The 10,348-nt window shown below is 31.8% G+C and overlaps 1 protein-coding gene across 1 annotated transcript; it reads right to left on the bottom strand.

Annotated features, from left to right (window-relative positions):
• Positions 1 to 1,137: 1,137 nt before the first annotated feature.
• Positions 1,138 to 9,974, bottom strand: LOC121392375 (E3 ubiquitin-protein ligase CHIP-like). Its single transcript, XM_041523607.1, has 11 exons — positions 9,879 to 9,974; positions 7,167 to 7,295; positions 4,636 to 4,657; positions 4,080 to 4,177; positions 3,507 to 3,599; positions 2,811 to 3,009; positions 2,197 to 2,275; positions 2,052 to 2,138; positions 1,616 to 1,693; positions 1,312 to 1,345; positions 1,138 to 1,263 (listed from the first exon to the last, which is right to left on the bottom strand). Exons 1-11 carry the CDS (start codon positions 9,972 to 9,974, stop codon positions 1,138 to 1,140), a joined length of 1,041 nt encoding a protein of 346 aa, XP_041379541.1.
• Positions 9,975 to 10,348: the final 374 nt, after the last annotated feature.

Here is a 10,348-nt window from a genome sequence, read left to right as displayed (position 1 = left end):
TCTTCTTTTTAAGAGATTCTAATTCTTCTCTCAAAGTTTGCAACTACAAATATAAACATGACAAAATTATGTTGTATAATAATTAGTTATAATAGTTATAATAGTTATCATAGTTATTAATAGTTATAATTAGTTATAATAGTTATATCATAGTCTGTACATTGAGTTTATTTGGCTCATTAATTGCATACAACAATAGGAAAAACAAATCTTACAATATTTTGCATGCAAGACAAAAAAAAACAGGAATAATAAGAACACAAGGGGTTAACAATTATGAACATAAATTACACTATATAACATTTATAGGCAATGAATTTAATATAGCATATTAATGTATTAATAAGTATATCATATTTAAAACAATCAATTATTTTGTCATATTACAGCACATAATCCCCACAGGAAACTTGCATTTAATACAACAAATACTATTATTTAAATATTTCTCAAAAGCCTCACACACACATGGTAACCTTGTACACAAATAATCTTGTAAGTGTCCATCACAGACAATCAATTATATAAAGATTTTTAAAAACACCAAATTTAAATTATGTCAAATTTTAATTCTGCCTATTTCAATAGAAAATTATCAACTATTATGATCATCAATAAAACTTTACTATACAATAGTATATTTATTATGTATTTAGTGACTCACCTGTACTGCAATATCAGGAACAGATTCTAATTGTTGCCCAGTATCTCCATATTTTATCCAGCATTTTGTATCCTTCACTTGAAGAGTCAGTGGTATGTGCCCTCATCTACTGGCATAGGTTCGTCAGAGTTCTCTTGTGAGTTGGAGTCAGTTTCGTTCACACCTTGAATATCATCTAAATAAAACATATAATACAATATGGAGACTTGACAAGTAATATATAAGTAGTTATTTAAATTAAGAAAATCAACAACTGTATACCTTGTGCTTTCTTTTTTCTTTTCTTTAAAATATAAGTTTGAAGGGTCTGTAACTGCTCTCTGGTAAGTGGAGTTCTTGGAGCCACGATCGCCATTTTAAAGAGGCGTGGCTAATGCTGTGTATTAATGAAACTTTCAAAAACACAGTTTTAATACAGAATTGAAAGACATATTATGATAGATAAAATGAATTCTTTAAGTGTCTTCTTTAACTCAGTAATCTTCTACCCATTCGTTCTCTGATAAAAACATATCGACAACTTCTTTCATAGCTAAGTTAGGAATCAATTGATCAGTAGTCAACTTTGTTCTAGTGACAGGATCAAAATGGCCAACACGCTATTGGAAAAAACATGACAAATATTGTGTACAATTATAATGACTCACGTTTAAATGCTCTTCAATATCTTTTCTGTCATATCTATGACAACAATAAGCTCAGGAAAAAAATGGACCAAACATAGTAGTATTAACATATGAAATTATTCTCCATCATTGACTTTTGAAACTAACACAGTTATAATAGATGTATCATGCACAATATTAGAGCAGCTGGTTTCATTACTCCATATACCCAATACATTGCAAGCTAGTAGTAACACACTATTCCATAGTCAACCAGAGTACATTAAAAACATATATATACTTTTTAATGCTATTAAACATCATTTGTTATTTAATAGAAGGATACGTTATACCATTTGGAGTAATACAAGGATCTCTCATTAACTCAAAGCTAATTTTACCACACAAATAATCAGGGACTTCTCTATGCTATACCCACCACAGGAAGACAGGATAAAAGAAAAACAATCTATTAAATGTTATAATGAAATTATTGTATTACTTTTTTTGATTCATCTGCTTCTTCAAAAACACGATTCAAATCACTAACATGTTCTTCCTAAGAGAGAAATATCAGTATAAATTACATTACATTAAGTACAACTAAAGATCATTTAATATAATGTATCATTTAATATAATGTATCAAGATTCTCCTTACACGTTGTTGAATGATTGATTCTTTTTGTTTCACTATCTCCTCAGGAGAAAGGGAAGAGCTTTCTAACTCTGTTATTTGTCTAAAGGACACATTACTTGTTATAACATAATCTATTATTGTACCTATCATGATAGTCTCTCAGTAAATCATTTAATAAGACAAGGAGATCAGACTTCTTTCTGAGACGTTGTTCTTCTAACTGATGCCATTTCTATAGCAAAGACACAATCATACAACTTTGTCATGGGAGATGATATGATAGCCTTACTTTTTTTCTTTGCTATTCGCAAAGCACAAGCTATGTCATCTCCAAAATTTCTTCTCTGTTCTTTGGCAAGAGCAAATGCTAGAGAAATAAAGACCTCACAACTCTTTTAAAATTAGCTTTAATACTTCAATTTATAAGAATAGAAGTATTCTAATTATAAAGACTGTTGTATACATGGCAAACACAAATATTTATTATTAGGATCTTTAAGCAATGTTGTACATTAACCCTTTATATACAAAATTAATTAAGGGCGTGGGCATGCTAATACAGAATTAAATTGCCCAAGGAAGCTGAACCATGTTCACATCTCTTTCACTTAGTTTGTAATAATACATCTACTATATTACACGATTCTAATACTAAGACATTAATTATGTGTAGGGTTAAGGATCACTTCTTATTAGGTTTATCATATGACAAAAGGAGAATAGTAATAAATTGAACATTTCCAATAAAATTCACACGTGTGATAAACTGATGCAATACAATTAGGTGGCAATGCATCTTTAAAATTTGGCAGTTGGAAGTAAATTTACATGTAAGTAGTGACATTTACACGACATATCTTACATTACAAATATTGCTAAAGTCAGTCGACATAATATCCTACCAGTTTGAAGCGACTCTATTGCAGCATCAAAGTTTTCCAGTTCTAGTTGGGCCTGTCCTAAATAAAAATGAGCCTTGATAATAGATGGGTCTATCTGAATGGCATTATGACAGTCCTCAATGACATCAGTCCACTGATCTAATTTGATATAGCACAGAGCTCTATTAGCATAAAGTCGTGGATCTTTTTGACCCTTTCCCTAAAGAAAATATTGTTAATATAAAATAAATTAAAGACAGGTCAAATCTGTTTCTCAGACTACCACAGTATAGGAATCATAAAATAATAAAACCATTAATTTTAACAGGTGTATATATATCTATTGTTTGGAGCCTGGTACTTTTAAAATAGAAGTGTCTAGAGTGCTGGTAATGAAACACTGTACTTTAATGTGAAAATTAATACATTTAGGTTCTGATGTTTAAGATTAGGGTCTGGGGTATAGTATTAAATTCCCATAAAAGTACAATGTTCTATTACCAACACTCTAGACACTGCCTTTAAAAATAATATCATATTAAATTTTGTAATAGTTGCTAGAGACAATCTACGTTCTATTAAAACCTATAAATTTATCTCTGTTTGTAAGTATAGCGTGTCTCTTGTAGGATAGCTGATGTCAGGATAAAGTTGGAAGGTTGACACGTCCTATTGGTATTACTAATCCTACATTATGTCCAGTAAGATACCACTTACAAGAGCTGACGAGTAGCACTCTATTGCTTCTTTGTATTTCTTCTGAGAGAATAACTGATTACCTCTTTCCTTAGCTTCCATAACAAAAACTGTCTGTCACTAAGGGGTTAAGTTTTATTTAACATTAATAATTATTAACGGTAAGCGACATTAATTTTAATAATGAATACTCAAATTCTAAATAGACACGTAGAGGAAACAAAAAGTCAATTCAAATTATATATTTTTAAAATATTGCTTTTGGGTCTTCAGTTAGTTTCAAATTTGAACTTGTTAACGCATTTAAATCTTGAATGAACCTGAACAAAATAATATTAACATGTAAAATTTGCATGTTATATTATCACTAACTTTATAATTGAAGAGTAATCTTTTTTGATGATGAGGAAGGAGTGCTGGTCTTTAACCTCTGAGCTGCCTGTTGCAACCTCTGCTGATGAGTTTCTGCCCACTGAACATAGGAATGTAAACATAGGAATCAAAGTTAAAGATTAAAATTTTAGTAACAGAAATAGGAATTATGTGTATAGAAATCAGACTTTGGAATTCAATTCAAAAATTTTACCTCCTTACCTCAGTTAAATCTGCAATAGTTTTCATGAATGTATCTGATATTGTGTTCAAGAGAAGTGGTGAAACTCTCCATGTCCTCACGCACAAATATACATTTCCTGCAAGAAAGAGACAAGAAAACTCCTTCAATTAACTAAATTATACTGTTGATATAACATGTAAAGTCTAGCAACTGGAAAAATAAGAGATGGTGCTCAAGACAACACACACTTAAAATATATTCACTTAACCAGTACACATTTACACATAGAGTTAGTTACAGACCTGTACTTTAAGTTATCAGATGTAATGAGTAAAACTTACTGAAGAAATTCATAGAGTCTATTATAAACATTTGATCGTCCTTGTATCATTTTCATGAGTCTACTTTCAGCCTCTGCAAGTCGATTTTTTATTGTCTTCCTAACACATCACACAACACACACATCAAGTAGTCACATATTATATATATAAGCTCACTTGTTGTATTCATGTACTTTCTTGTCATAGTTTGATTGTGGACCTAAAGTAATCCAAAATAACATTCACTCACTCAAGATATGACACCAATACTTACCTCCTCTTGACTTCTTTTGTTCCTGAAATTGATGAAAGAATTCTTGAATAGTGTCAACATAGAACTTCATTGTCTTTATACTGTGTGTGTGTGTGTGTGGAAAAGGCAAGGACCAAATTATTTAAAATTGTAGATTAAACAAATACAACACAAGTCCTGCAAATTTTATTTCAACAAAATATATAATTTTAACTGAAAGCTAATTGAAATAATTATTATTTGTGTATAATAATAATAGAAAGGATTTTTAGCAAGATGATTGTGTTTAATTAATTCAGTATCTCTTGTTACCTTCCATTGAACACTTCCATACAATAATTAGAGTCCCAACTTGATGCATTTAAAATTTGCATTATTTGAGGATTAAAATCTTCTGTTTGTTTGTCCAGTTCACGTCTCTCATGTTGAATCTGAAAAATATATGTTAATTTTATGATACACATAGCAGTTGCATATTTCAGAGAAATAGGAAAATTAATAAGAGGTAATAAACAATACTCATCACTTTAACTAAACGTGCAGTATCTAATATACCTAAGTAATTGCCGAGCACCTTAGTATGAGGTAACTTCACCTTAGTTTCTATGTGTGTATGTGTGTGGTTTGGTCATGCTTAGGAATGTGACAATTGCTTTACCAGAACCTGGAACCATAGGTATACAAAAACATGTGATCAGTTATGTTCACTGTGAAATGTCTACTTGATGTTTAACAATGCAATAAAACTTGAAGAAAGGTAAAAGCAGACATATTTAAATCAATTAAAGATGTATATAAGATGTCTAGAGCAATGTGAAGGTGAATAAGATCAAAGACTAAGTTAGAAGCTAAGTATACAAAATTATACTACAAATCCTAAAAAGTTTACTTTTTTTGGACAGACTAGAAATCAAAGTCACATTTCTCATTAAATCTAGACTATCACTGTACAAGACAAACCCTGTCTAATCAATATTTAGTAGTTAATATAGCTTTTGTGTCCATTACTTGTTTTACTTATTTGTTCTGTATTGATTTATTTTATTGGTTTATTTTGGCTTGTCTTCTAACAGTCTTCTATATTTTTCCATTTGCTTTTTTTGTAAATGTTTTTGTTGTAACTAATGGGACTAGTAATATAATATTACTTTAAAGCACTTTCCCAAAAAACAATTATAATGGCTGCTGGGTTAACTGCAGCAATGAAGACTGGTCTAGATCCAAAGATAGACAAATGAATGTCTGAATTTTAAAACTTTGACATACTATAGTGAAATCAAGCAGTATAGACTCCCCAAACCATAGGGAAACCATGCTGCACCATGATAATATGACTTAGAAAAACCAATACCCAATACTTTGATGTTTAGTATCATAATATATTGGACATGTACACATGTATCTGTCATAGTTGGTTACCTTAGCAAGGAGACTTTTTTTCTTTAACTCAGCCTCATATATTGAACATCAGTATCACTAGCTGGAAACATGATTAATGTTTAATTAAAGTTGCTATATTGTCAAACATACATATGTATTATAACATTATATATATATAGTGTGTGTGCATGTAGTATGTGTGCAACAAACCAATAGTTCTTGCAAGAGTGATTTCTGAATGTAACCTAAGGTAAGAGAGCAAACAAGACTTGCTTTTTTTTTAAAAATAAAATATTTAGATTTTTAATATATGATAACTCTGGATAGTTAAACAATGTCTATATTGAACTGAACTAACAAGGCACAGCTGCAATATATAGAAACATGACAAGACCTTTCATGTTTTAGTCACTTACTCTGAGATCTGGCCTTGTATTAATTTCATAATTGATTCATAAAGATTTCCAGCTTCATCAAACTTTTGGTGCCAAAGATGTATACTCTTTTTGAACTGTCTCCCTGAAAAAAATCAGATCCAGTCAGAATGAGTTAATAGTTACTAACAAAATCTAACACTAATTATAACCTTGACAAAATTTGAAAAAATTTCAAGAAGTCTTAATGATAATAAAGATACTAACCTGAGACAAAGTGCAGCTTGATGCATTAGTCTGAAGTAACGTTCCACTGTTTCAGCAGAATGATAATAACCCCAAACAGCTTTGGTACAATCCTAAAGAAAATGTACTGTAAACTGAAGAGTACAGAAACAAGAGAGACTTACTTTAGAATATCTGAGATCATCCACAATGGACACCTCAGGAGGCATAGTTGGAGCACGAGCTTTAATGCAAAAAATAAATGGTATTTTTCAATTCATCTGTCTGTTTATCTATCTGCCTGTCTGTCTACCTGCCATCCATCCATTCATCCATTTGTCCATCCATTCATTCATCCATTTGTCCATCTATTCATCCATCCATTTGTCTATCCATCCATCCATCTAATTGTCTATCCATCCATCCATATCTGTTTGTCCAACAGTTGGAACATACTAAGAACTGGTGTCTCTAATTTGTCTCCTTTCTGAGGTGGTCCACCAAACACAGTTAAAGGTGAGTCAGGCTATCAACAGAAATTATACTAAACAATTAAATTTGCTATAAACTTACACTAGTGTCTGGTAAATCAGCAGGCTTTACAGGTCCACGTGGAGCATAGGGAATATTCTCAAAATAAAATTCCATGTGAGCAGGATCCAATCTAGTTTGCTGTGAGATTAATTCTCTTACTTTGGCATCCTAATAACAGAATAAAGAATATACAATGTTTTATTTTAACCACTAACTACATACACATCTGTTTCACGACCATCAAGATATATTTTATGACAAGTACACCCGACTCACACAGAACACATCAACAACCTAATAAAGCAAGGATATGTACTTGTTAATCATATAATGTAGTTATGTTAATTTTTAGGCCATTTAAATGGCTAGACAACAATGTACTGAAATATGACTTGGGAATTGTACATGTAATGCTTCTATTACAACTAAAATGAGAAGCAATATGCACAGACATTAAAGGACCATGGGCACAGTCTGCATGCTGAGAGTATATAGACTTATTCCATTAGTAAAACAGGCATTTTCAGCAATGATGATAATTGAAAGCAAAAGTGACAATATGTTGCTATAAATTATAGTCTATAATATTATATCTGGAGTAGAGACATCTTCTAGATTGACTTTCACTTTCATATTCAGGTAATATTGTTTCTAGTGCTCCTTTTAAAAGTAGCTTCAATGGTTTTTGAGTCCCAAAAACCAAATCATGTGACTATTTCACTCGTTATGTTTGTGGCCCTTTAATGATACTAGTAAATCTAATTAAGTCATTTAAATAATGACATAAAAATAACAACAGTCAGTGACATGACAATAAGTGACAATAACTTCTAAGTAATAAGTATACTTTGAGCAGTAAAGAAGCCATTAATACTCAATATACTATACTAACCAAATCTATTGAGATATATGGCATATGTTCAACTTACTTTCATTCTAACAATTCTTTCAACTTCTATAAAGAATTTACTAAACGGCCACATTACTTCAAGTTGTTCTCCAACAATCCAGCTAGTACTGAGTAATGACATTACGTAGTCCCCTAATATAGATTAATATAATATAATGTTTTCATAGATCATGACTAATTACACTGATAACATAACATCAGGTGGTAGTTCTTGCTGTAAAAAATTGTGCCATTCATTTCCATTTGCCATCCCAAAATGATACCCTTTTCTTTTCAGTAATAATACGATACCTAAAGTAATAAAAAAACACAAGTTACACACGCAAACACACGCACATTCTTTCTCTCTTTCCTCCACAAACACACACACACACATCAACAATAGTTAGCACATTATTGATGTCACACACTGACTATGCAGTTATAGTAGACACAACAGCATTAGCATTGTCACTATGTATATTCATTTATTATATAGACATGTCCAGATACAACTATCTTAATTCATACATTGTGGCTCTGTCATCTCTTTTTCTAAATGGTTGAAATGGTAATCGACCAGTTGCAAGATGAAAAAGTGTAGCCCCAACACTCCAGAGATCAACTTTATCAACAAATGCTTCTTGTGATCGAGGATCAATTAATGCCTCTCATACATTGCTGGGTACTAATTATAAGGAAAAGATAGAAAATAGTGCAGATTATATTTACCAAGTATTCTTCAGTTCCATGTAGTGAAGTGAACTTTTCTTCAGGTACTAGTTTACGAGCTGTTCCAAAATCAGCCAATTTGAAGATATAACTACAGAGAGAGAGAGAGAGAGAGAGAGAGTGGATTTGGATCGAATTGCCACTACCTTCCATCTGGTAGAAGACACCTCATAATATTGCCAGGTTAATATCTCGATGAGCAAAGCCATGTTTCTTCAAATGAGCCAAACCTTGAGCTATAGAGTGATGAATACAGAAGAATGGGAGACAATCAAATCACATCAACACACACCATAACCAACATCAGAGAGAACTTGTTTGAACTGGACTTCATCCAAGCCCATAGCATTCTCAGGAGAATCATAACTTCATATAAACTGCCACCATTACATAAAATCCATAACAATAATATTAGTGTTGTTGACTTTCTATTATAAAGGCAATAAAATAAACATAACCTCTTCATTAACTATATATTAGTTTAATAAAAGATACCTCCTGCTCAGTGATCTCTAAAAATTGAACAATGTTCTTATGATGTTGAAGTTGACTTATTGTATGCATTCATTTTGCATGGCACGAAACTCAGACAGTCTTGTAAACATTTTTACTGCTACTTTATCTCCAGTTTTCTAATGAATACATATACATATACATATATATATAGAGAGAGAGAGAGAGAGAGAATTGGTTTGGTTAATAAGAAAATAGTGTCAGAGGCCACCTTGTTATATCCAACAAATACTTGACCAGTGGCTCCTTGTCCTAGTTTGTCTTTAGAGCTCCACATATAAGTATGAGATGAAAAGTAATCAGAATGAGGTTGTCCTGGAATGCCACCTCTATAAGCCATGATGAAAATGAGTTATCTGTAAAGAAACAATGAAGACAATTGATAAATTTAAGATTCCAGCCTGCAAATATGTTAATTAGAGAAAAAATATTATTTTATATTACATACTTTTAATTTCAAGTAATAATAGTACAACAGAGAGAATATCATAAAATGATAAGACCCCAGTAGAACACACCTTTAAAATTAGTGAGCTGAGTTGTGGGGGGAAACCCACTTAGAGTCGTCATGATGACGCTGCAAATCTATTTATAGCATTGATATCTTGCTGCATCACTCTCTTTAGTTCTGGACCTCTGGTGATCTCCTGTCTTTCTTTCTGATCTGTTTGCCACTCTCGTTTGGAAAAACATGGAAAGCCGTGGTACGTCATAAAGACCTCTTCTATAGGGTATTTGTTAGGCCCTCCCACTAATACTCCTACATTGCAGCCCCTTCTTGGCCTTGCAGCAAAAAAGATTTTATTATACACTAAATTACCAGTTCAAATAGCAATATTCAAAATGACATTAATATTATATAACTGACTTTGCAGGTGAAGCTGACCACAGATTGGCATGCCAATAACTGGAGTTACACTTTATGATAATGGCTATGCTGTATTTGAGAGGGAGGCCTTTATTCAAGGCAATGGTCCAAATTGACCTGTACTTTCCTCAAAAATCTAATGAAGGTGTACTTGAGTCTTTGCATTTTTAGGAGATGCTTCATCAAATGTTGGCAAACATTGCTACGAAGCAACCAAGC

This window comes from Gigantopelta aegis, unplaced genomic scaffold, assembly GCF_016097555.1.
Source record: "Gigantopelta aegis isolate Gae_Host unplaced genomic scaffold, Gae_host_genome ctg3690_pilon_pilon:::debris, whole genome shotgun sequence".
NCBI classification, from domain to species: domain Eukaryota; kingdom Metazoa; phylum Mollusca; class Gastropoda; order Neomphalida; family Peltospiridae; genus Gigantopelta; species Gigantopelta aegis.
Note: the sequence above shows the minus strand (reverse complement) of the source record. Positions and strands in the feature narration are given on the sequence as shown.